The sequence below is a fragment of the Pan paniscus genome, chromosome 2 (genome assembly GCF_029289425.2).
Source record: "Pan paniscus chromosome 2, NHGRI_mPanPan1-v2.0_pri, whole genome shotgun sequence".
Lineage (NCBI taxonomy): Eukaryota > Metazoa > Chordata > Mammalia > Primates > Hominidae > Pan > Pan paniscus.
This window is the reverse complement of record NC_085926.1, coordinates 131,764,717-131,792,492: the sequence shown is the minus strand read 5'-3', so window position 1 is coordinate 131,792,492 and position 27,776 is coordinate 131,764,717. Positions and strand designations below refer to the sequence as shown.

General features: G+C 47.4%; 1 protein-coding gene across 1 annotated transcript in view; it reads left to right on the top strand.

The window, feature by feature from the left end:
- RAB6B (RAB6B, member RAS oncogene family) overlaps nt 1-27,776 on the top strand; it is a 71,782-nt gene that overhangs the window by 27,691 nt on the left and 16,315 nt on the right. The window contains exons 2-4 of the mRNA XM_003822506.5: nt 3,683-3,741; nt 26,705-26,758; nt 26,978-27,083. Of these exons, the coding sequence (XP_003822554.1) occupies nt 3,683-3,741; nt 26,705-26,758; nt 26,978-27,083 (219 nt within the window). The remainder of the gene's footprint in view (nt 1-3,682; nt 3,742-26,704; nt 26,759-26,977; nt 27,084-27,776) is intronic.

The window sequence follows — 27,776 nt, the reverse complement described above, 5'->3', positions numbered from 1 at the left end:
GCTGGGGATGGGTTCTGCCCACCCCTTATGGTTGGGGGACTGAGAAAGTAGCCAGGTAGATGCAGTGTGCAAGTTCTCCATTTGCAGGTTCTAGCACCTTCCACCCCGGGCAGTTGTTGAGGGCAGGTGTGGGCTGAGGAAGGGGTCTTTGCCCTTTAGAGGGGAGAGAAGCTTAGCACAGCACAACCCCTTACCCATCTGGCTCCTTCATGTGATACCATGAGCAGAGGCTGGGCAGAAATGGACAAGAGGAGCTCCTTTTAATAAGCTCTGCCTCAGGTCTGCAGACACTTCCCCAGAGACAAAGCATGGAGGACAAGGGTCTCGGATACCACTGCAGGGGCGTAACACACATTACCCTGGCAGAAGTGACGAGGGCATGGGTAGTCTTAGCGGGCTCTGAGGTGGGGAAGAAGGCTTCAGCTCCGAGAAATGAGAAAAATGAGCCTAGAGGAACAGTGTAAAGTCGTTGCCTTTTGCAGCAAAGCAAGAATGAGTCCCTCATCCATTTCAAGCCTGAGTTGGGGTGCTGGGCCCCAGATGTTAAAACCCTCACTTTCTGAGCCCTCCTTGTGCCCCACAAAGCACTTCCAGGGCACCTCAGTGACCAGTTTCTGACCTTTCAGATTGGATCAAGCCCCTACCAAGTGGGGAAAGGCCCCCAATTCCAGACTTGGCCTGGGACGGGCTGTTCCCTGGAGCGCCACAGCAGTGGCAATAATGACCTGGCAGAATCCTGAACCCAGCATGATCTATCAAGGAGTACCCGGATAAGAACTGAGCACCTGGTCATGCAGCCACATCCCAGCCCCACTCAGCTCTGACCCTGGTGCAGGAGCTGTCACCTTACTGCCCGTTGTGTGAAATGCGGATGACATTAGTGCCACCCAGAGTTGAGGGCTGGGAGGTATGGTACCCAGTGTTGCTGCAAGCTTCGGTGGGCAGTTGCCACGTCTCCTCTGTTTACTGTTCTCATGTCAATTCTGTGCCTGACTCAGCCCCTACTATGTGCCTGGAACATGCTCTGTAAATGCTGGGGTCATGTGTTGCCTATTATGGTGACTGCGGGAATGCATAGAAAATATCAGCTCTGGCCAGGACCCCACACCTAAAAGCTCCTCCTGCACAGTCCCAGTAAAAAACTTTCGGGGGATGTTTTCCTGCCACCTAGACCTGTGAGCCAGTGCTAATCCACTGCCAGTGGCTGGTGTCTCATGGAGAGGCACCTTAGCATTAGAAGGTGTTGCAGGGATTTCCAAGTTCTTAGCTACTCCATGAACTTTCTGTGCCCTTAGTGGCTTTTTGGGATTCTGCTTTCTCTCCTCTCTGTGCTTGGAGGCCCCGGGGAGAAGACACTCAGTGTCTTCCCGTCCATCTCCCCACCCTGATCCCTGATGCATGCACCTTTCCCTAAGGTGCAAGATGCAGAGCGTCGCTGCCTAGGGAAGTGACCAGCGTGCCCTGGGATGCCTCTCTTCCCAAGGAGGCAGTAACTTTCCACTCCCTTTCAAAAAGGAGGATGCCGTGTTTTCCCCAGTGCATCTGCCTCTTGCTAGTTCAGGGTTGCCCCACTTTCCCCTCTGTGGTCCTCAGCCAGGTGCCTGGGGCCTCATGGCCGCAGAGCTGATCCTCCAGGTATGGGAGGCCCCCTACTTCTCACCTTCATGTGAAATTTAAGGGGAGATTTAAAGCAGTCAGAATGCTCTTTATAGCCTCATTTCAATCAGAAGTTTAGAAAAGGCTGCTTCCAGGTAAAATTAGAAGAGATCTTGGGCACATTTCTGCTCACCCCAGAAATGTTGTTTTAAAAATGGGGCTGTTCTGACACCAGCTGGTACCCTACAATTCACTTCTGGCACTGACCACCCAGAGTTGGCGTGGTGGTCAGTGTTCTCCAACAAGGGCAGAATCCTGACCTGGCAGAATCCTGAACCCAGCATGACCTATCAAGGAGGACCTGGATAGGAACTGAGCACCTGGTCAGGCAGCCACATCCCAGCCCCACTCAGCTCTGACCCTGGGCCAGGAGCTGCCACCTAATTGCCCATTGTGTGAAATGGGGATGACTTGAGTGCCGCCCAGAGTTGAGGGCTGGGGGTGGTGGTGATACATATATTTTTTCCATCTGATATTCTGGAAACTGCCTTACCTTGCTCAGTTACCTGCTGCCTCCTTCCACTTTTAAGCATTTCCCATGTGCCTTGTACTTTTTACCTGATTTAATTCTTACTACAGCCCCCTGAAGTCTTCGATGTTAATATACCCATTTTCAAATGAGGAACTGAGGTCCTGGGATGGTGATAACCTCAAGGTGACACAGCTGAAAAGTACCCCAATAGGATTTCAATCCAGCTAACCAAATCTGGGTTAAAGATGGGGTCTTCTGAATTTAGCCCAAACACAGTCAGTCAGATGCTCCTTCTGGGTAGAAGATCATCTTTCCCCTAGCAAATGCTGGCTGCTGGGAGCTGACTGCACTTGTCTGTTATGTGGTGCACTGTTGAGGCCTCAAAGCTGGTAAAGGGCCTTTGCCAAGGGGTCCTGTTGGCTTGTCCTGCTCCCTCCAGGGAGTGACCAGCCACCCCACCAGGCACAGCTTGTGGATGTACTGCCAGCCTGGGAAATGGGAGGGTGAGGGCGCTTTTGTTTTGCCTGCCAGCATTACCTGTCCTCCTGAAGCCCAGTGCAGAAAGGGCTCTGAGCCAGCACAGCTGGGCAGATTCCCCACTGAGCCTCCCAGGGCCATGGCAGAGACATGATAGGACAGTACAGACAGGCATCCGTGCAGGGCCCGTCCTAATGAATGTCCCTTGACTGCCCTCTTCCCCCACCCCAGATGGTTAGAAATGCAGCAGTTGGCATTTCTGTCACTGCCAGGCCCCAGGGGAGCTGCACAGGGTGAGGTCAGAAGCCAAATTCTACAATTTGGGAAATTAGCAGCATTTGTAGGATTCCCAAGAGACGTCCTGGTTTCTCTCAGCTGTTCCAGTTGTTCTCAGTTGGGGTGTCACTGCCCCTACAGGGCATTTGCAGATGTGTGAGTGAGTCTACAGTTGTCACAGTGACTGAGGATCCTCCTGGCATTTACCTAGCGGGGTTCCAGGTATGCTAAACATCCTGCAATGAGCTGGACGGTCAGATACACAAAGAATAGTCCTGTCCATGAGAGACATGGGGAAATGACATTTGCCTCCCCGCCCCTGGTTCCTTAGAAAGCCACTGTCCCCACCAATCTTCAGGCTGAATTAACAGGAAATAAAGGGCAGGCTTCCATTCCAGTGTATGACCAACAACAAGGTGTACATGGGCAAGTACGAGAGGAGCCTCCTGTTTTGCACCCACTTACCCTGATTCTTTATAGATGGTTCTTGCATCAGCTGGGTTCTCCTGGGTCAAGGAAGACCTGGATTTGGGTAGTGGAAATTCATGGGGCAGTGGGATACCTCCTCCTTGGCAGCACCCTGGTGCCTGGCAGGAACAGCCCTCGGCCCACCTGGTATAGAGACTCGGTGGCCTCACCACGGGGTCCCTAGCAGGGGCCTGTCTCCCACTTCTGTATTTCTGCAACTCGGCCTTTCCCCTGTGCTTTTTGATTTTGTTATCTTTTCTTCAAATGCAGTGTGTTTAGAAGAGCCTAACGCAGATGCCATGACTGAACACCTCTCTCCTTGTTGTTTTGCAGTCGGGAAGACGTCTCTGATTACGAGGTTCATGTACGACAGCTTCGACAACACATACCAGGTGAGGTCCTGGGTGCTCACCCTCCATATCATCTGGCAGTGGCTGACCTCTCTTTGAAACTTGCTGAGCTGGGGTGGGAGTGGAATGGCCCTGGGTTCCCAGGGTGTCATTTCGCTATGGAGGAGCTTCCCACCTCTATACTGGCCCCATCCCTGTAAAGAGCTTGAGCCCTTCTGAAAATCCACCCCTCGGTAAAGGGAACATTTTTCAGAGGAAAATTCTAAAAATAGAGAGAGTCTGTGTTCTCTTGTTCCTCACAGGCAGATCCAAACCATGATAGTGTTTGGTTATTCAGGGGAGTCATCATGTGGAAGAGGAACAAGATGAAAATGAGAGTGTTAGGCGAACTTGCGCCTCATGCATGGTTGTAATGGTTGTGTTTGCTGGGACCTTCTCTCTCTCTCACCCCCGCCCCCCCCCACACACGCACACAAACACACACACGCACGTGCGCGCACACACACACACACACACACACACACACGGTTGCTGAGGCACTTCCTTCCCTGGAGAGGCTGGTGTGATGAGCTTGCCCTGCCCTACATGGGCAGGAGGCTGGATGCAGTGACCTCTGCAGCTCCTGGCCCTGGAGGCGTAGTCTGGGGTCAACCAGAGGCCCAGAGGTGGTTCCGGGTGCCCTGAAGGCCAAGCTCTTGGGGGTTAATAACATGTCACTTTCCTGGCACCACTGGTGAGTAGGGAGGTTTGTGCAAGTAAAGTGAATTTTCCATGCAATTACAGCTTTTTGCAAAAGGCACCAAACTTAATCATTTCGACTCTTTTAAAGAAAAAAGGTGCTGTTTTCTTCCTTAGATAGAGACAAATGATAATGCATTTTTCTACACCAGTGGATTCTGTGAGATACTAATTCTAAGAGGTGTTGGTAGGTGTTACTTGAAAAAAAGTTGAGGTGGGGGGTGGTGGGTTCAGAGCTTGTACAGATTTAGGGAACACTGGGTGAACAAAAGTAAATCTACTGCTGTGCTGCAGGGCTTCTCGGAGCCTGACTATATCAGTGTATAGTTTTGATTTACTGAAAGAGGGATATAGTGTGTAGGATCTCTCAGATGTATTTGATCATGGAATCCCTTGGTCATCGAGTTCTCAAAGGACAAATTTATAGAACACAGCGGGGACTGCTGTTCTAAGACGTCCCTCCTCCTTTCTGGATTTACAGAGTATGTGGAGCACAGCTCACTGCAGACTGCAGCTCTGTGTCTACTTTTTAGTCTGTCTGTCTCCCTCTGGACCAATTATCCTCCTTGCCTTAAATACAGCCCCTCTGTCTGCCTCTCTCTCATTTTTACTCTTTCTTTGCTGTGGTCTCAATTTTTACTTTACCTCTGCTTCTACTCTGCTATGGTCTGAAATACTGGCTAGCCAGTGGACTTGGTGAAACTGACCATAGGAATTGACAGAGGCTCTGGGAGAGGGGCCCTGGCTGATGTGCACAGCCTCAGGCGTGGACTGTGGGATGTTCACCTTGGTCACACTTTGTCTTTGTTGTATCCTCTCTGGGCCAGGGCTTTGTAGCACCAAGCCTGTCCTTCTAATGAGGGGAGTTCAACTGGATCGGTTTGAATTCAAGATGACAGCTGCAACAGACTTAGTTCTGAAGTCTGACTTGGTATTCATTTATTTTTGTGCATGCATGTGTGTGTATGAATGATCTCATATATTATTTTGATTTCTTACTATTAAGTTACATATAATGCTTCTTGTTAGTGTCCCATTGAAAACAGTGAGACTCTTGGTTGGTTGGTGTTCTTGGCAGTGGCAAGGGGGTGACAAAGGGGCCCCCCAGGCCTGTGCAGTGGGTCCCATTAGTATGGATCAAAGCCTCATCTCCTCCCCATGTCATTCAAGTTCCTCAAAATCTCGCCCTACCTCCATGTTCAGCGTCGTCTCCCATTACCTACTGTTTGTCCCCCATCCTGTGGTCCAGCCGACTTCCCTGCTTCTACTGCCCTTGGAGTGACACTGTTATGCCTCCACACTTTGACTCATGTCATTGCTTCTGCCGGAATGCCCTTTCCTCTCTTCTCTGCTGCGAGAATTCTCTGGATGCATCAAGGCCCAGAGCACATGTTTGGTCTGAGCAGTGAGGCCCTTTCATCCTCTGTCCCCTCCATGACCATCTCTCCTATAGCATCATCCTCAGGGCTGGTTTAGCCTCTCAACTGTGCAGTAGCTCCTGTGTGCATCTGGCTCTGAGCTGGGCTCTGTGCTTGGCTGAGGCCAGGACCCTCTGGGACCCACCACTGCATTCATGAGTCTAGCACAGGGCCTGACCATAGTTGGTATCACCAGTGCCTGCTGGCACACACACACAAAAAAACAGCATGGAGAGTTGGCCTCGGGTTTTAGACCCATTAGATCAAGAGGCCTCAAGGACCCAATGTGGTGACAAGAGGAGAGAAACCTCAGAGAGGACTGCCCTCCCCATCGCAGGCTTTCTCTTTTTTTTTTTCCAATATTGCAGCAGGTGGAATTCCTTTCCCGGTGCTCTTAAAAATGGTAATTAGGCTGGGAGACCAGGGCTCCAATTCTCTGTATACAGAGGCTCATTTTAATGAATTCTCTGGAGATGGAGAAGGGGAAATGTTATTTTGTTTGTTTTTCCTAACATGGTGGCAGACACATTCGAGAAGTAGACAAGATCCCCAGGGTCTTTGGGGATTCAGCTTACCTCACCCCAAGTTGTGCCCCTGCACAGCAATCACTCCCCACCACCCCTTCAGACATCCTTCCAGCAGTACAACCTGGCAGAGCTGTCTTGCCTTGATTGGCTGAGGTGCCCAGACAGTTCCTAGAATGGAATCTACCCCTCCTTCCCTCTTTCCATCCCACACTTTCTGTCTCTGGCCCCACTACTCCCCTCTCGTTCACTCATTCTGACAAAAGATGTTTGTCAAATGCCTCCTCTATGTTTGGAGAGGCAGAAGAAAGTGGCCTGGCCACAGAATCTGGCCCTGCCTTCAGCCAGGGCATGAAGGACAGGGAGGGGGCGTTTAACCCTATCCTCAGTGACAGCTGGTGAGTTCTTTCTCGGTCTAAAACTGAACATGCAGGAGACCCTGAGGGGCTGGCATGAGGACCTGGGTGTGCGGAGCTGGGTTCTACAGACCTCTCAAGACTTTTTGTCCACCTGGTAGGCCCCGTGAGATGCCTCAGGGGAGCAGGTCTTCTGCCTCCTCTTGCCTCACAGTTACCTCCTCACCCCCAAACACACATACACACACACGTGTTCTCATGACACATGTACTCTCTGGCCTCTCAACACCCTGCCCATCACCTCATCTAAATCCACTCACTTGAAGAAGTAAAAAAACAAGAGTCACAGCCAGATGAGATTCATGTCTGCAGTGGTTCTCTCATATAAAACCCCAACCAGGTAACTACTTTCAAAATTTATGATAGAAAAAACCTTCCAGTATGTGCATTGTGATGAGACTTGGCTGTCTTTGGGGCCAGCCCCCTTCCCCTTCTGCAGGCCTGGTCTGTGAGCCGCCTGTGTGAAACCTGCACTCATGCCACCATGGAAGGGTTCAGCCTCTGCAGGTGGCTGCTGGGGATGGAGGGGGAGGATTTGGTGGTAGCAGCACTCTTCTTGGGTCTCTCATGGGCCCTCTATCACTCCTGGCTGCCTGTTAGCATCACCTTTTGGGAGATTGACGGGCTCGGGTATTAGCATGCTTAAAGCCTCAGCAGTGATTGTGATGCACTTAGAGCCCACTGGCTCGTCCCTCGGCCTCACACCATGGCACAAATTAGGAAACCACTGACTTAACGGGCTGTCCCTGGGAGCAGGTCCCTGGCCTGCCAGAGCTCACCCAGCTGCTCTCAGGAGGACACACTCTCAGAGTGGAGGAGCATTTCTGGAGGCCTGTGAAGCTCTGCCTGCGCTGGATCCTTTCCTGGGTCCCACAGAGCCTGGGAACAGAGTGGCTGCCTCCTCGCCCTCCCAGGCCAAGGGGTCGCCTGAGATGCTCTGGCCTTGCAGGTGATCCTCACTGCATTCCTGCCCCTCCGCCCTGAGGCTTTCCTCTCTCTCCTCCTGGGGCTGCCTTAACAAATTGCCGCAGAGTGCCTTAAAACAACAGAAGTTTATTTTCTTACTGTTCTGGAGGTTGAAGTCCAAAATCAAGGCACGGAGGGCTTTGTTCTCAGAAGGCGCTGGGAGAGAATCCTTCCCCCAGCTTCCAGTGCCTCCGGGCCTTCCTCGGCTAGTGGCTGTATCACTCCACTCTCCGCCTCTGTCTTCAGCAGGCCTCCTGTCTCTCTGTGTCCTCACCTCTTCTTAAGAGGACACCAGTCATTGGATTTAAGGACCCACCCTAAATTCTGGATGATTTTTTCTCTCAAGATCCTTAATTAATCGTATGTCCAAAACTGCAATTTTCAAATAAGCTCATATTCTGAAGTTCCAAGTGGGCATGAATTTGGGGATGGATACCCTTCAACTCTCTCCAAAATCCTAGCACCTCCCAGTCTGATCCCAATGGGGACTGGACCTTCTGGCCTGTTCTTCAGCTTGGGCACCTCCGCACCCCCCAGCATAGCCCCTGCAGGCTCCGAGCCCCTCCGGCCCTTCACGTGCCTCCTGCCCAGCATCTCGACCTGGTGAGGCCATTTCCCCCGGGATCCTTTCTTGGCCACATGTCTTTTTATTTTCACAAGGTGTCTCCAGATCATTTCTTTGTGTAACATTTTGTAAGTTGATTTAATGAAATAAATATGAGTGTTTCCTGGGGCCTGGCCATTGTGTCTGCAGGCCACTTATGTGGCTGCTCAGCCCATAAATCAGCACCTGCCCCTCCCCAGTGATCTTGCCCTTCTGAGAGGAGCTGAGCTCCACACGCAGCACATCCCAGCTGCTTAGGGAGGGGACAAACAGGAGAGGTCACGGTGCATGGAAGGCTATGCTTTATTCAACATGGTATTTGGTGCTCTGCCATCTCTTTCCAGGTCAGCACATTCTCAGGTGGCCCAGGGGGTTGCCAGCCTTGGCAGCATGACCTTAACAAACAGAGACTTGGGCCTAAAAAGCCCCCGCACTGCCTTTGCTGGTGTGGGTGAGGTAGGACCCAATGATGAAAACAGACCTGAGCGGGGGTCAAGCCAGAAGGTTCCCCGTGGACACACCCACACACTCATGGACACTGGACCCTGACACCCACCCCCAACCCAGGAATAGAAAAGGGGCGTGAAAAGAGACACCTGTAGGACTTCGGGCAAGATTCTGAGGTTACTGAGCACTTTTTTCTTGGTGTAATTTTCCATCTTCTAGACTTTAAGACCTACATGAGCTATGGTTTAAATATAAATTTACAGCTGAGGGTGGGGGTTCACACCTGTAATCCCAGCACTTTGGGAGGCCAAGGCCAGAGGATTGCTTGAGGCCAGGAATTCAAGACCAGTCTGGTCAAGATAACGAAACCCTGTTTTTATAAATTTTTTAAAAATTAGTTGTATATAGTGGCATGAGCCTGTGGTCCCAGCTACTCAGGAGGCTGAGATGGGAGGATTGCTTGAGCCTGTGAGGTCAAGGCTGCAGTGAGCCATGATCATGCCACTGCACTCCAGCCTGGGTCACAGAGCAAGACCCTATTTCAATCAGTCAGTCAATTAATAAATACATACATACATATTTGCCACATTCCTACCTCTAAAGTAGGCCACTGGTCTAGATGATACAGGGGTTAAATTCCATCTGATTAATTTCCAGGTTAAAAAAATGCACTACTAAGACGCTGAAAAGCTCGGCATGTTGGAGTGGAAGGCAGTAGTGGGGCCTGTGAGTGGGCTGTTGGCAGGGCTGCATTTTGACTTTCATGGGCCTCAGGCATTTGGCTTCATGGGCCCTAACATGGGCTGAATTGTGTCTCCTCAAAATTCCTGCATCGAAGTCCTGGTCCCAAGTATCGCAGAATGGGACTGTAGATAAAGATAGGGTCTCTACAGAAGTAAAATGAGATTATTAGGGTGGCCCTAGTTCAATATGACTGGTGTCCTTATAAGAAGAGGAGATGAGGACATTGACATTCACAGAGAAAGACAATGTGAGGACACAGGAAGGGACAGCCATCTGTAAGCCAGGGAGGGCCTCTGAAGAAGCCAATTGTGCCTACACCTCAGTCTCAGACTCCAGCCTCCAGAGCTGTGAGGAAATGACTGTAGTCGAAGCCATACAGTCTGTGGTACTTTGTTATGGCAGGCCTAGGAAACAAATACAGGTCTCTTCCTTTAAAAAAATGTTAAGAATTATATTTTTATAGCTACATTGGTATAGAGATGAATGTAATTCAGGCTGGATTCATTATAATTATAGTCATTTCTTCTCCTGATTTTAAGAGAAATTAAAATGGAAACATTTTCCTTGGCCCTTAACGTGTCTTACGGGCACTGGGCTCTGTGCCCCTCGTGCCTGGTGGGTGAGTCGGCCCCAGTGACTAGGACTGTGGAAGGCCCGAGGGCGGGTTGGGATCCCTGGGTAGGAAGGGTGCGCCATGGAGGGTTCCTGACCCAGACACTGATGGGATCAAAGATAGGGAGTTTGTGGGAGGCAGGCCTGGAGGGGCTGGGCCAGGACCAGGGGTGGCAGCTGAGGCGGGGCACACAGACTCAGATAAAGCTGTGTGTGGAAGGGCAAGGAGGGCAGGGGCAAGGGAGGAACCATGCAGGGCTGTGTGGGAGGTGAGCAAGGGCCCTAGGAGAGATAGCACAGGAAGTGGAAGGGGCCAACGAACAGTGTGTCTGTGGGTTACATACAGAAGAGGAAGAGGCCTGAATGCACCCCAGGTTTCTGTCTAGAAATGCTGGAAGAATATCAGTGCCATCAATACAAAGAAAAAGGAAGAGTCCAGTGGGAGGTAATGATCAAACAGCCAAAATGCTTGCAAATGGCTGTTCTATCAGGCCAGCCTGTGAGAGACTGGGCAAATCTAGATTCCTAAAGCCCTAAAAATGGGTGCGTTTTCTCTAATGGAATGTAGAATGGAGGCAGAGTGCCAGAAGAAGGGATCTTTTACCCACAGAATCTAAAATGCCACGTGTCCCCAGCACCTGGGAGAGATGGGACAGGATCTTCTGCCCTGGTAGAGGTGGTCAGAGTGACGGCACACGCCAAGGAGAAGGATTCAGAATGTCCCCTATGCCTCAGTCCTTTTTTTTTTTTTTTTCCCCTTCAAAAAGAGGCCTAGGTTTAAGCCCCAGGTTCAAGTTCCACTTCGCTGGGAGACCCTGGCCGAGCTTTTTAGTTTCTTAGTATTACTCTTTTTTTTTAACCTGGAAATTATTCAGATGGAATTTAGCCCGTCTATCACCTAAACCAGTGGCCTTAAACTTTGGAAGTAGGAATGTAATTAATTTGTATTTGAACTATGTCTCATATAGGTATTAAAGTCGAAGTGATGGAAAATTATGGGCCAAAACCACTGTTGATAGAAATGTGCATTACTATGCAGAAACCCTGCAACAAACCAAGATAACAGTGATAAAGTGAAACAAATGACAACTTTCCACAGTGTCCCGACCATCCCTGCATGTGCACTCGTGCTGTGCTTTGCAGCTCTGCCAAATGATGCTCGACCCCATAGACTTTGGGCAGAGCACTGGACTGCAGTCCTCGGTTAACTCTAGCAACATGAGGATATTTTTTATATTAATAGAGTAGAGTTTCATTTTTTGCAGACATTATGTTCTGGGGTCACAATATGAGGTGACACTCTTATGTCGTGAAATCTGAATGCCAATCACTCTGGCAAGATGACCCTGCCTCAGAGACCCACTGGGGCACTGCAAGTCATCCAGGTGTTGCCTCTGAACATTGACCCGGCAAAAGATACTCCAGGCATTGGACTTTTGAGGGCATCTAAGAACTTACTTATGGTAACCTACAAAATGAATTAGGAAAGATTACTAAAGCCTGGAGCAGAGAACTGCATCCTGAGTCCATTCCACTTATTAAATGTATCAGGAGCTACTGGTGGGCTCACCCAGTACCCATTGGCAACCTCCTACTCCCTCGCTTGATTAGAGACTGTAAAAGCTAAATTTGGCTTTCCCAGCCTCTCTAGAGGCTAAGGGTAATGATATGACTCAATTCTGGCCAATAAGACACAAGCAGCAGTCTGCTTGGGGGGAAGGATTCCAGGGAAGCTCCTGCTTGCTTTTTCTGCCTTGAATGTGGATGTGATGTCTGGAGCAGCAACAGACAGTCTGTACAAAGATGAGAACCCATGGGCCATGACAGCAGAACAGAATAAGCAATAGTCCAGGGGCCTGGTGTACCACCACTCAGTGTGCCAACCACACTGCCCAGGCTCTAACATCCTTTCTTTCTCTCCCTCCTCTCCTATGTCCTCCTGTCCACTTCTTTGTCAGCACATGCAAATTAGAAATGTAGTCCCCTCCTAGTACAGAAAGCTGATGAACAGTGGCATAAATGAAGGAGAGTTTTAATTTTGTAGGTGCAAGAAGTCATGTGGTTGGCACACTGAGTGGTGCTACCATCAGGCCCCTGGACTATTGCTTTTTCCATTCTGCTGTCGTGGCCTGTGGGTTCTCATCTTCGTGCGTGCTGGCTGTTGCTGCTCCAGACATCACATCCACATTCAAGGCAGAAAAAGCAAGAGCTTCCCTGGAATCCCTCCCCCCTCCAGCAGACTGCTTCCTGTGTCTTATTGGCCAGAATTGAGTCACACCATTACCCTTAGCCTCTAGAGAGGCTGGGAAAGCCAAATTTAGCTTTTACAGTCTAAAGTAGTCAAGCGATGGAGTAGGAGGTTGCCAATGGGTACTGGGTGAGCCCACCAGTAGCTGCTGATACATTAAATAAGTGGAATGGACTCAGGATGCAGTTCTCTGCTCCAGGCTTTAGTAATCTTTCCTACTTCATTTTGTAGGTTACCAAAGTAAGTTCTTAGATGCCCTCAAAAGTCCAACACCTGGAGTATCTTTTGCTATAAGAGTTGAGGGGAGGGCTGGCACACATGAATCCATTTGTCACCCTTTGGGAGGCCCCTCAGGGAGCTTCAGGCCACACAACCTTGCATATTATGGGTAGCTTTTGAAGGGACCCACTGAAATTTAACCTTATTTAAAATTTGAAGGTGTATGTTGTTTTCAGACCATAGTCAGGAAATAAAAGAGCAATCACATATTTAAATTGGGTGGTGACTAAAGTACAAGCCACTCTCCACTGGGAGAAAAGTGGCCTCCAGGACCATACAGACTTTGAAACTGAGGCATCTGGAAGAATGCAGGTACCCGTACTGTGGCCTTCTGAGCCAACATCCCCTCCCCCAGGGCCCATTACTGCGCTTCTGGCAAGGATATGCCCAGCCTATTTGCCAGAGACTGCTGTCTCATCTCTCCAAAGCACCCACTTGCCAGTCTGGAACCTGAAGTTTCAGCAGGCTCATTTGCAAGCTCATTTGCATGACTTTACCCTGATACTTTCATTTAATGGTTAGTGGTGCAGAGCACAAACAGCAACTTCATTGTCAAAGGCTTGTCATGCCCAGCTGCTTTCTGCCACTTATGGATGCTTCCCCAGCCCTGGGCCCAGGCCTGGCCAAGGCTAAAAGAAGACACACATAACATGCCTTTTCATTATTTCTTTTCCTGAGAAGAGAATCTTGAGTCAATTTATGCAAATTACCATGCAGATTTCCATTGCAGACTTTATTACTGTGTCTTGTCAGAACGTGGAAACAAAATTGTATTTCATAATAAATGCACATAGCAAAGAACACTTCAACAAGTGCCTCAGGAAACGTCTCTTTCCTCCTGGATCAGCTGGGCCAATGGAAGCTTCTGTGCAGAAGGAAGCGTGTAATGTACTGTCATTCTGCACTGTAGGTCTGAACCCCTGTAGATACTGTTTAATACCATGTTCAGAAGAAGATAAATGTGGATTCAGCTATGAAATCCGTGCTCATAAGATTCCTCACATTTTGTATAAAATGAAGTGCCTGCCATTTCTCATATACAGTGCTGTTTGTAAGCACAAAGATATTAAAGGAATAAATAAGCATTGCCAGGTTTGGAGCAATCTAATCCCAGCAGAGTGCAGCTCAGCCTTCTGAGAGGACATGGTGCAGTGCAGGAGGTGTACCCAGCACAGCCGAGGAGGGAGAGGAGGGTCATAGGGATCGTGGACTGGCTGGCAGGAAACTCCCCAAGGTCAGGCCTGCTGCTCATGTTGTGTTGATATCCTGCGTTTACATCCCTGTAAAATAGTTACCAGCAAAAATAATTTGCTTTGTACCTCACAAGAGAAAATGAAGTTCAGAGAAAGAATGCTTTGACCAAGACTCCATGGCAAGCTAGAAGAGGGAAGTAGTCTCCTTTAGAACCCACCTCTCTGAAGGTCAGCCTTTCGTGAGGCTCTGGGAATACTCGGTTATTGAGATGTTTATAGGGATTGCAACCACAAAGGTTCCTAGGGCAAAGAAGCTGGGGAAACATTGGGTTCATGTTTCTTCAGTGCAGAACTCATCAGAGCCTTTTATTTGCCAGTGTGCCTTATGAGAGGCTTTACTAAAGAGGCTATCTACTCAGGGCTAGAATATGTAGCCTTTCCCAGAAATACTTGATCACCATTTACTTTTGTTCCAAAGATGGTCTCATGGGGCTGTGTTTCACATAACCACACTGAGAAACATTGCTGGAGAGTCTCCATGGGGTGGGTTCTACAGCTTCTCTTAAATCTCTAGGTCAGTTGGTCACTAATAACAATTCATAATTTTTATTTATGCAGCATATCACAGAGTGTGCATTATCTTCACTTTCTCTAACTCATTTGATCCAACAGTCCTTAAAGGAAGCTGTGACTTTTCATGTATTAGAGATGAGGAAGCCAAGGGCCAGGGAAGCTAAGCCATTTTTCCAGGACACTCCCAATCCAGTGTTGGTGTTGGCAGAGCACTCAGACCTTGCCAACACTGACAGAGGTCACCAAAAACAGACTGGGGCTCCCTTGGCATATTACCCCATCCAAGTATGTTTGAGTGGGGCACTCTGCCAGGTGCATGGCCATTCCCCTGGGGCAGGGTGCATGGTAGCTCCTGTGGGGCTGGCTATGGTCTGTCCTGGGGAGCATTGACAGGCATTCTAGATTTGCCGGCAGACATATGCTCCCCATCCCAAGGGCCTGTGGAGCGTCCTCTTCACCTCAGCTGCCTGGCATTGCTGGGCTATGTGCATATCATGGATCTGGGCTTTATCTTCAAAGAACAAATGACTCCCTCCCTACCCCCACACTCTCATACCCACATACACATACTTCTACATGCAAATAAATACATAATTACATACACGTGTATCCTCACTCATCCACGTGTCTGCTCACACACACACATACCCACCTTCCCATCAGTACACACTGTGGCCTGTGGTGACCTTTGAGATGAAATGTACCCTGTGGCAGGTCACAGGAAATCACCAAGGTTGCTGGGGACTTTTTCAGGAGGATATGGCCTACCTGGGTGGCTAGTTGTTCTTTTTGTCTGATGTCCCCATATCCCTCCAAAGTAGGAGCCACAGATATGACTGTACTACAGATGCAGAGGAGGAAGAACTAGCATCAGAAAGGAATAGAGGGTAGGGGAGATAGCTATAGCAGAAATACTGCATGGAGCTCAGCATTTACCTTTGAGTTTCCTGGTGGCTGGAGGGAAAGGAAATACCATGCATGGCTCCCACATACTAATGGCAAAATGCTCCCAGGCTTGCATTTTGAGCCAGATATTGCTAACACTTGAACAAGGTCACGCAGTAAGGCAGGGAGAGTGGTCAGGTTTAGAATCAAGGATTTGCCAGGCATGGTGACTCACGCCTGTAATCCCAGCTCTTTGGGAGGCTGAAGCGGAAGGATCACTTGTGCCCTGGAGTTCGAGACCAGCCTGGGCAACATGGTGAGATCCCCATCTCTACAAAAGAAAACTGTTTTTTTAATTAGCTGGGTGTGGTGGCACACGCCTGTAGTTCCAACTCCTTGGGAGGCTGAGGCAGGAGAATTGCTTGTGCCAAGGAGGTTGAGGCTACAGGGATCTGTGTTCATCTGCACTCCAGCCTGGGCAACACAGTGAGACCCTGTCTCAAAAAAAAAAAGAAGAAGAAAAAATCAGGGTTTCTCTGCCCCAGCTTACAAAGAGGTATATGTAATGGCTTGGCAGGTAGGGCATCTAGTGACAGTGTTACCAGCAAGATAGAGACTTTCCTCACATGATGATTTGTGATACAGACCCTCACAGACCTCCAAAGTGCAATGCCAGCGTCATCTGGCTCACTTGCTGCTAAAACCATCCTGGAGAGTGTGGACAAAGCAGCCTAGGCCCGTGGTCTCTGAGGATCTGATTTGGCACAAGTCTGAGACTAGAGTACCCAGCAGAACAGTGGTAGACACAGCTCTTAGACAGAGCCCCGCAGCCCCAGGAACCCCAGGAGCACCACTGGCTTTGATGCTCGGCAATCTTGGATTGGCTGGTAAGCCCAGCTGCCTCACAAAACCACGCCTGGACCACGCTCATTCCCTGTGACGAGGAGAATGCCCATCAGTGTAGATCTAACTTTGTGGCTCTCCATGGAGGTGGCATGAATGACACCCAAGTGTGGTCGTTTCTCATTAGTTCTAGTGGTGTGGTTGCAGTTGCTTCCAGAGAAGCAGCACCCTGGGCCATCCTTTAGTGGCTACCCTAGCTGGGATGCGCTCCAAAGGAGTCAGCCCATGAAGGTCGTCCTTTATTTCATCACCCAAAGCCCATGATTTATCATCAGAGAAGATGCAAATTAGTTCCTGTGACCTCGCTGACTTGCTATGGGACCTCAGGCAAGTTACTTCACTTCTGTGTGGCTCTGGCTTATCTGCAAAGTGTAGTTAGTGTTCCCAGTCGTGCAAGCCACTCCCCCCTTTTCTTGTTAACAGTACCTTATCTTAGTCACCCAGCCTCTCTACATCTTTCACACCCATGGAGTCCTGCCTCTGCTTCTTGATATCATTCATGTGTCCTCCTTCCTTCTCACTCTGCTGTTTTCTGCCCACACCTCTTTGCCTGTCTAGGCCTTTGCAGCAGGTTCCATTTTGTCTCCCTTGCCTTTATCCCATTCACTACCCTTCAACCAGGGTTATCTTTCTAAAGCCCCAGCTACATGGAAGTCCCTCTTCTTTGGTCGTTTATCAGTTCTTTGGCTCCATCCTGTTCTCTACAGGCAATTCACAGTCCTTTCGTCCTGAATCATTTTTGTTTTTCTGAAAAAACTGTGTGGCTTCACACCTCAGGGTGTACTGAAGCCATCACTTTTATCTAAAACAAACAATGTCCTGCATTTACCCATGCATGTATTTACCATTTCTGATGCTCTCAATTTCTTCCAGAGAATTCTAGTTTCCATTAGTATATTTTCCTGTCAGCCTGAACAGCTTCCTTTAACATTTCTTGTAGTGAAGTTCTGCTTGCCACAAATTCTCTTTGTTTTTGTTTATCTAAAAATATTTTTATTTTTTTCATACTTTTGAAGAGTATTTTTGCTGGATTTGGAATTCTGTTTCCACGTTTTTTTTTTTTTCTTGAACACTTTTATTGTGTCATTCCACTGTTTTCTAGCTTCCATTTTTTTCCAGTGTGGCAGCCATCATCCCTGTTATTTCCTTGCGTGAGGTGTCTCATTTTCCTCTGGCTACTGTCAAGATTTTTCTTTATCTTTGATTTTTAGCAGTTAGACTCTGTTATGAATAGACATGTGATTTTGTTTCTTTATTTTTTTAATGTAATGCTTGGAGTTGGATGAGTTTTTGAATCTGTAAATGTGTCTCATTTTGCACTCAGAAAACTTTTTACCATTATTTCTTTAGTTTTTTTGTCCAATTCTCCATCTCCTCTACTTCTGGGACTCCAATTAAACATATGTTAAGCCGTATGAGGCTCTGTTTATGAAATTTTTCTCAATTTTTTTTCTCTTTATGCTTCCTTTTGGATAATTTATATGATCTATTTTCAAGTTCACTGACTATTTCATTTCTCTTTTTGAATCTGTTGTTTCAGATGTATTTTTCAGTTCTAAGTTTGTATTTGGTTCTTTACTTAGAGTTTTAGTTTCTCTGTTGAGATTTTTAAATCTGCGCCTTTATTATGAGCTTATTTTTATATTTGAGCATAGTTATATGAACTATTTTTAAATGCTTGCCTGCTATTTTCAACATCTGGGTACCTCAGAGTTAGTCTCCATTTAATCTCTTTTTTCTTGAATATGGCTGACATTTTCTTATTCATATGACTAGTAATTTTGGGTTATACATTATGTTAAAACTGTGGATTCTGTTTGTTCCTGTGAAGAGTACTCTTGGTTTTAGTGGGCAGCTAAATTGTCTGGACCCAAATTCTCAATTCTCCCCTCCGTGGTAGGCAGCAACTGAAAGTTATGTTCAGATTTTTTTGTTTGCCTGTTTTATTTTGTTTTCAGTCTTAGGTAGGCTGCTTAGGGTCTGCTTGGGTCAGTCAGAGATTTGGGTAACATTTATATGGAGAATTTGGGGTCACCTCTCTGTATCTATGTCACTTCCAGGGTTTTCCAAACTTTCTGGCTGCTGTAGTAACTTTGCAGATTGTTCTCTAACTTTGCAGATTGTTCTCTAATTTCTCAACCAGTAAGACTGTTTGTGCCTTATTTGAGGCAAATAGATGATGTCAAAGAGCTAGAAATTTTCTGGTAACTGAGGCCCAGCCAAGGCCCTCTTAAAAGTTCTTGTTTCTATTCTGTCCTTAGAGAGCTGACTTTTCTCTTCTGGGAAATGAACTTCACCTTAAGTGGGCTCTGCTGAACTATTATGGCTGATTACCATAAGATTATGACAATAGGTAGCCAGATAGTATGTGACCCCCAGAAATATTCAGTGACAGCTTCAGGGCGCATGACAGGTTCAGAAATGAAGGGATTTCAGGAAGGAGAGGGAGTACAACTGAATAGTCAAGAGCAGGGACTTTGCATTCAGGAAAACTGATTCTGACACTACTGACTGTGTGACCTTAGTTCTGAGTAAGCCTTGCTTTCTTCTGTGAATAGCACCTTCTCATGCATAAGCATCTCCCTCTTGTCTCTCACCCTGTACAGGGCATCTGCCACTCCTGGACATCACAACCTCCCCAGACTCTGATTACAACAGAAGGCAGTTTGCAAACTTTACTGCACAAATGAGTTATCTGAGGGCTTGTCTGGAATTCTGATTCCCAGAGATTGTGATTCTGTCTGTCTGAGTGGAGCTCAGGAATCAACATGTTTAACAAGCTCCTGATGTGATTCTGATGCACGTGACTCGTGGGCTACATATTGAGAATCATTGAATCACTGGCCAGTGGGAGAGATTGATTAGTATGAGATCTTTTCAATTTAACAGAGAAAGTGTTAAATGAGGGGCCCTTGACCAACCTGAGGGCCCAGAAAATGACTTGTAGAGGAGGTGAATCTCGAATTCTGAATAAGTATAAACCATGTGGAAGAGCATTCCAGAAAAGGGGACATTATTAGAAAAGGCCCAGACACACAAAGGAACTTGTTTATGAGGAGTTCTGTACAGAATATTATTTCTAAAGTATAAAGTGCAGGCTGGGCAAGGAAGGAATGAGTCCATAGAATGCCAGGGGCAGGCCCTGAACCGCATTATAGGCCAGCTTGAAGTGTTTGAGCTATTTCTTAGAGGCAGTAGATCATATTAATATGATCATATTAATATTTCAGAAAAATAACCCTGTGCAATGGTTTCAGTGTCACCACCAAAACTCATATTGAAATTGAATTCCCATTGTGACAGTATTAAGAGGTGATCCTAGAAGGTGCAGCTGCTTTAAAAAAAAAAAAAAAGTGGAGCCTTTAAGAGGTGATTAGGTAATGAGGGCTTCACCCTCATGAATGGATTAATGCAGTTATTGCAGGAGTGGGTGGTACCATCGGAGTTTTGGCCCCTTTTTCTCTCTGTTGTGTGTTCACTTTCCCTTCCACCTTCTGACATGGGATGACACAGCACAAAGGCCCTCCCCAGACACCAGTGCCATGTTCTTAGACTTCCAGCTTCCAGAATTGTGATAAGTAAATTTCTTTTTAAAGTAAATTATCCAGTCTGTGATTCTGTTACAGCAGCAGAAAATGGACTAAGACATCCTGCCTGCTACATGAAAGATTAATTACAGTGGAAAGCATGAGGGATAGTCAGAAAGCTGTTGGTGTTATTTAGGTAAAAGAAGTTCAGTGTCTAAACTAGGGCAGTGGTGTTGGGGATGGAGAAAAAGGGGGCTAGGTGAGAGCCCTTAGGAGGCCAAGCAACCAGTTCAGTATTCGTTTGATGTGAGGGAACAGACAGCAAGTGAAGAGGAGCAACTCAGGAGGGCTTTCAGGCTTCCAGAGGCGTGGGCGCCTGGATGGTCAAGGTGCCATTTATTGAAATAGAAAAAATAGCAGAAGCAGGTTGGAGGAAGATGATAGGCTCTTTTTAGAATATACTATATTTAGTCAGCTGTCTAGTGGATAATTAAGTGGGATTTGTAGTAAGTAGCTGGATGCATAGATTTGGGGCTCAGAACAGGGGTAAGGCCTGGGTTATAGATTGGGAACTGATCAGTATATCATATTTGAAGCATCGAGAGTAAATGAGATCCCCCCTGAAACAAAACAGTGGAAATGCCAACATTTTAGGGAAAGAAAGGAAGAAGATCCTAGAAGAGAACAATAAGGAACAGCAATTAGAGAGGCAGGGAAAGCCAGAAACAAGTAAAGTCGTGGAAAGCAAAGAAGAAACAAATGCCATAGAAGAGGAATGGTCAGCAGGGTCAAGTGTGTTGAGTCTGGACTATACAGTGTCCTCATGACTTGATAATCAAATGGCTATTGGTGACCATAGCAAGAGCTATGGGCAGAGGGACAGAAACCAGACTGACCTAGTTGAGAAATGGGTGGGCATAGAGGAAATGGATACAGTGGGTTTGAAGTCCTTTTCCAAGAAGCAAGCCCATTGAGAAGAGGTGAGAGATTGGCAGATGGCTAGAGAGCAACTTAGTGAAAATGAGGGATTTTTCCACTCAAAAGATGTGAGAATCTTGAGAATGTTTCTTGGATGAAAGGAAAGAGTGAGTAGAGAATGAGAGACTGAGATATAGAAGAGAAAGGAGATGGCTGAGAAAGCATCATCCAGAGAAGGCCAGTGCCAAGAGGGCCTAGGAAGAGGCTTTCTTTAAACAGGAGAAATAACGAATACTCAGAGCCTGGAGGCGTGTGGGGATAAGGCTGGACATATGTAGACAACTTTGCAAATACCTTTCGAATCTTGACTGCAGTCTTGGCTGTGGACATTTGACAAGTCGCTTAGCATCTCTTGTCTTCCATTTTCTTAGCAGTGACACAGAATACAGAAGAGCCTAACTCATCACACAGATTTATTGTCCAGATTAAATTAAGTAATATATTTAAAGCAGTTAGTACAAGAGCTGGGAAATGATAAAGTGCTGAGATGTTTCATTGTTGTTACTGTGGATGTCATTGTTACTGTGATAGGACGCAATCAAGGACAAGTAGCGTGTTTTTATATTTGCCCATAGATTTGCCATTTCTGGTGCACTTGTATTCCAGCCTTGAAGATTCTAATTTCCATCTACAAAATTTCTCTTTAGCCTAAAGCATCTCTTATAATGAGTGCGTGCTGGTGACAAATTATGTGACTTTCCCTTATGTGAAAATGTTTATGTTTTGTCTTCATTTTTGAAGAAAATTTTCATCAGCTATAGAATTCTAGGCTGACAGGGTTTTTGTGTGTGTGTGTGTCTTGTTTTATTTTTTAAGCAGTTTAGAGATGTTGTTCCCTTGTCTTCTGTCTTCCATTGTTTCTGATGATAAATCAACTATAATTCTTACCATTGTTTCCTTGTATGTAATGTGTTGTTCTGTTTTCTGGCTGCTATTACGGTTTTCTCTCTATTTTTTTATTTTCAGCAATTTGACTATGACATACCTTGGTTTGGTTTTTTACAGATTTATCCTGTTTTAGGTTCACTGAACTTCTTGGAACTGTGGGTTGATGTTTCTAATTAAATTGGGTGAAGTTGGGGGCTATTCTCAAGATGTTTTTTGCTTGCATCTGTTTCTACTGTCCTGAGACTCTAATTGCATTTTTTGTTTTATTATTTTTTGGGAGACAGAGTCTCGCTCTGTTGCCCAGGCTGGAGTGCAGTGGTGCGATCTCAGCTCACTGCAACCTCTGCCTCCCAGATTCAAGCGAGTCTCCTGCCTCAGCCTTCTAAGTAGCTGGGATTACAGGCGTCTGCCAAGATACCTGGCTAATTTTTGTATTTTTAGTAGAGATGGGGTTTCACTGTGTTGGCCAGGCTGGTCTCAAACTCCTGACCTCAGGTGATCTGCCTGCCTAGGCCTCCCAGAGTGCTAGGATTACAGGCATGAGCCACCATGCCCAGCCCCTAACTGCCATTTATGTCAGCTCACTTGATATTCTCCTAGGAGTGCTTGAAGCTCTCTTTATTTTTATTCCATCATTTTTCTCTCTGTGCTTCAGTTTGAACAATTTATTTTGGCCTGTCTTCAGGTTCACTGAGCTTTCCTCTGCAGTGTCCTAGCTACTGTTATTTAAATCCAATGCATTTTTATTTCAGATATTATAGTTTTTAGTGTTAAAAATTCCATTTTGTTTTGTTTTAGAATTTTCATAAATCTAAAGTCACCCATTGTATTAATTTTTAATTTTTTTTTTTTTACCTATTTATAAGAGTTTTAAAGTCTTTGTCTACTAATTCAACATTTGGGTCATGTAGGGGTCTGTTGAGTTTTTTCCCTTGATTATGGCTTGAATTTTCTGTTTCTTCACATTTCTAGTCCTTTTTTATTGTACAGTGGACCTCATGAATAATAAGTTATAGTCTTGGATTTTGTTACCTTCCTCTGAAGAGTGTTGTTTTATCTTAATAGGCAATTAAATGATGGGCAGTTAATATTTTTTAGGGAATGGTTAGTTATCATGTATGGACCTTGTTAAGACAGATGTCTTCATCCATTCAGGCTGCTATAACACAATAGACTGGGTAACGTATAAGCAATTGACATTTATTGCTCACAGTTCAGGAGTCTGGGATTTCCTTCCAAGATCAAGGCTCCAGCAGATTCCGCATCTGGTGAGGACTTGCTCTCTGCTTCAAAAATGTCACCTTTATGCTGTGTCCTCAGTGGTGGAAGGGACGAACACTGCGTCCTCACATGGCAGAGGGGAGCCAGGGTGCTCCCTTAAGCCTCTTTTATAAGGGTACTAATCCCATTCAAGAGGTTAGAGTCCTCATGACTTAATCCTTTCCCCAAAGGATGTGCCTTTTAATACTATCACATTGAGGATTAAGTTTCAGCATTTGAATTTGAGGTTACAGGGGACACATTCAGACCACAGCGATAGATTTATTTTGGTTTTCTCTGAGTCCTCTGGTGTAACCCTCAGTCCTGAGATGATGATCTTCCTCCCAAAGCCAGCCTTTCTGGTGTTTCAGTAGAGTCTGAGGTGTTTTTGAAGTTCTTTTAATTTGGTGGGACTGGGGAGTTTCGTCAGGAGGCAAATTGATTTAATGTAGAATCTGCCTAGTTCTCTTCCATTCCTTGAGCGGTTATAACTCCTACCTACTTTTTTTTTTTTTTCTTTTGAGCCAGGGTCTTGCTCTGTTGACCAGCCTGGAGTACAGTAGTGTCATCATGGCTCACTGCATCCTCAGCCCCACCAGCCTCAAGCGATTCTTCCCCTCAGCCTCACAAGTAGCTGGGACTACAGGCAGGCACCACCACATCTGATTAATTTTCATTTTTTATTTTTTGTAGAGGCAAAGTCTCACTATGTTACCTAGGCTGCTTTCAAACTCCTGGGCTCAAGTGATCCTCCTGCCTCGGTCTTTCAAAGTGCTGGGATTACAGGCATGAGCCACTGCGCCCTGCCTCGTCCTGCTTTTGATCATTCTTCAGTGCTTGCACATTGTTATTTCTTGTATTTTTCCAGATATTAAAATAGTTTTCTGTTGGAGGGTTTGTTTGATACAAGCCACTCAGCCATTATTGAAAGCAAAACTTAGGAATATGTTTTTGAGCAGAGCTGAGGGCTCAGTTACACCCAGAGACAATGCCTATGCTTTGGCGCCATCTCCACAGCTATAGAAGTTCTTCAGTGGCTCAGTGGCCTGGTCAGATGGAGAGTGTGGCTAGAACAGGTCTGAGAGAGTGGACAGTTAAGGGACCAGAGGTTTCCCTGTTGGGGAAGCTGGAAGCAGGAATTAAGAGAGAGAGCTGGAGAAGATGGGATGTTGGCCTTGTTCAGGTTCCTTGTTGCTGCCTCTGGTCAGTCTGTTATGGGATGTGAGAGAAAGTATGTGGATGTTCAGTAATGGTGTTTATGATTATGGAGGCCACTGGGTTGAGCTTTGCTGGGACTTCATCCAAGTGGCACAATTTCTTGTTTCATTTGGTGACCTCTCTGCCCTTTGTGGAAGCAGAAGTGTCTTGTGACATGTGAGGTGTGATGGGGTTGTCATCATTGCAGTTATCAGTAGCATTACCATCGGGTGCCTACCTTTGAGAGATACGTTTCTCCATGGTTCTTTGCTTGTTAATTAGGCTATGTTAACAGAAACCCAAAATAACAGTGGCTTAAACAAAATAGAACAATCTGAGCAGTCCAGCACTGCTGAAGTAGCACCTCAGGGTCAGGGAGTCAGGCTTCGTAATGTCGTCGCTCCTCTGTCATCCTCATCTGGATGGGCCACTATGACTCATCCCCACCGGACAGTGGGAAAGGGAGCAGCTGTGGGTACTCCCTACCCACAGAGGACCTGACCCCAAAGATGCCTACATCACCTTCACATCCCATTAACCAGAACGTAGCCGCGCAGCTGCAAAGAAGGCTGGGAAATATGTTCTTTATTTGGGGCAGCCCTGAGTCCATCTGCACACCCAGAATTCTGTTACTATAGAAAGGGAAACTACATACTGGGGACAACCAGCAGTCCCTGCCACCAGTCCTAAGCTCATGCACCTGCTTTTAGTTCAAAGGTGACTCTACAAAAGGAGCATGTCACTCCTGGGGAGCCTGTTGAGCATTGAGGAGTTGAGAGACTTCTACCTGCTATGCACATTTCTCCATAAGGGAATCAGAAGACAAGGATTGTCAATCTAACATACACCTGTGAAGGAAAAAGTCTGCATCCACAAGCACTGGTCATTGCAGATTTGTCCCTCAGTGGCTACACTATGCGAAGCTGTGGTAGAAAGAGCCCAGGTGCTGCCAAGTTTGCAGCTCTGATCTTCCCAGCCCTGCTACTGATGAGTGAAGTCACACTAGGCATGTCCTTTAACCCTCTGGTCTGTTCTTTCATCTCCAAAGTAAGGGATTGATTGGGTTGTATCTAAGGTGTTTGTCTAGTGCCCACATTCTAGCATCGTATGCTCCAGAGCGTAGAATGACCCTCCATATCTTTGTGTTATGAGGCAAGCTTCCAGGAGGGTGCAGCCACTCTCAGTCCTTTGTGGAACGAGTTGGGAGTGTGACTATGTAAACATGCACACTTGTGCACACACATTGGTGCATACCTTTGCATTCAGCCTGGGGGGACTGGAGATATGACCTTTTCTATTTTCTTGGGCTTCCTTTGGTTGTGTTTTTTGCTGTCAAAAATCATGGCATTCCACACAAACTTATTTATTAAACTTTATTTCAAAGGACTTTTTCTAATTTTAGTACTGTTATATGTTCATTGTGGAAAGTAGAGAAAAGTGTAATGAAGGAGTGTAATGAAGGAAAGAAAATGCTCTGTCACTATTCAGACCGTGATGCTATTAACACGTTAGCAGATTCCCTTCACTTCAGTGTCTAAGAAAACATGAAAAATACTCATAGATCTATTTGAGTTAATCTAATTGGGATCACTCGCCACATGATGTTTTATAACCTGTTTTTTGTTTATTTGTTTTTTTAACTGGATAACCGTTTCCCCAAATCCTTAAATATTTTTTCAAGAATGTGATTGTTAACAGCTGCCAAGGGTTCTAATCACATGGATATACCACACTATGCTTATTTAGTACCGTGGACATTCAGGCTGTGTCCAAGTCTTTGTTATTATTGATTACATAGCAGTGATATCTCCATTTTACATTGACAGCATCTCAGTCCTACTGACAGGTACCGGGTGCCTGTGAGGCCCAGAGAGGTTAGTTGCCTGCCCAAGGCCACACAGCAAGTGAGTGGTGGGTCCTGGCCATCTGGCCACAAGGCTGGCTGCCTCTCACAGGTGCCAGGGCAGAAGAGGCATAGGTGTGGCACAGGGGAGCTGGTGACAGCTTCCGGTGTTTTGGCTTGGGGAGAAAAGAGCCAGTGGGGCCTCCCAGCGAGAGGCCACTCTGGGTGGTCTGCAGTGCCCGCACCTGAGAAAAGCCATGCTGCTGTTTGCACCTACACAGCAGCAAGCTGCCTGCTCCTGCCCCCTGCCTCCCACCCTCCCACCCTCCCGAGGTCAGTGTTGAGCCCAGGCCCATGCTTTAGGGCGAGGGAAGAGGCTTTGGAAGCCGCAGGTTAGGCCATGAAGGGAACAAGGCAGGGAGTCCAGGTGGGGAAGGCAGGATATGTGCGTTGAGTGGCCTGAGTGGCCTTGCTCCTGGGGAGGCCTCCTCACCACTGCGCTCTCACTGCTCCCGAAGCACTTTCCCTCTCCAGAGAAGATCTCACCCTATAAAGGCCACCCTCATCTTTCCTCAGCTTGATCCCTCAGTGAGAGAGCCGCTGAGTGGTAGCAGGGAGGGGCAGGGAGGACAGAGCATGGCCACATTAGACCTGACATGAGCGTCCCCTCTTGCTGGTTATGCCACCACCTGTGGTCACTAGGCTTTTGCCCCTTTGCATGAGACCTTTTGGTTTTGACCGTTCTGTGCTTTTCTCTAACAGGCAACCATTGGGATTGACTTCTTGTCAAAAACCATGTACTTGGAGGACCGCACGGTGAGCACCTAATATTAGGACTGGGAGGGGCAGGGAGGGTTCCTTTGGGCTTATCCCCTAGGACCCTTAGCTGGGCACCACTGAGAGCACCTGCCGACACTAGGGGCTGGAGCTGGTGATGCCAGCATTGCAGAGCCCGGCTCTCCCAGTCCCCCGGACCAGGAGGACCTCACTGCCCCACTGACCCCTCTGCCCATGGTCCTGCCTTCCCTGAGACAGGTGCGACTGCAGCTCTGGGACACAGCTGGTCAGGAGAGGTTCCGCAGCCTGATCCCCAGCTACATCCGGGACTCCACAGTGGCTGTGGTGGTGTACGACATCACAAGTGAGTGAGGGTCTGCTCCTAAGGGAGGGTGGCTCATAGGGGGTCCAGGGCCCAGGTGTGACCCTGGCCAGGCCTGTGTGTATGTGTATGCATGTTTGTGCACACGCATGTGTGTGCGATTGCTCCCTGAATGCAGAAAGGCAGGGAGCAGTGGTGAGTTGCCTTTGAACACCAACATGTTTTCCACTGCTCCCCACCCTCCTGCAACCGACAGGGGTTTATAGGGCCAGGTTGGTCCTGCTCGGAGTGGAGGCCAGCATGTGGTGTGAGCAGATGCTCACAAGGTTGGCCCTGCTCCAGCCTCTCTGCACCCTCCCTCTCCCTGGCTGTCAGAAAGCTCCCTAAGGAGCTACTTCTATATGTGTGTCACCATGGGAGAAGACGCTGGTCCCTAGGCCAACCCCGGCCCAGCAGCTGTGGGTGCAGGACTCCCTGGGAAGGTAGGCAAGGGGGTCTGGAAGCGCAGTAGGCTGGCAACCCTTCTCCAGTACTGTGGCTCTTCAGGCCAGGGCAGGTGTTCTTAACAGGACTGCACAGCCTCAAGGGCGCACAGGGCCAGAGGTCGGGGTGGGGGGCCGAGGCAGAGGCCAGACCTGCAAGGCTCTTGTAATGGAACACACCTGATAAGCCCTCAGGGCTGTGGTTACCCTGAAGTGGGCGAATGCCCTAGGTGCTGTCCACAGCCTTAAAAAT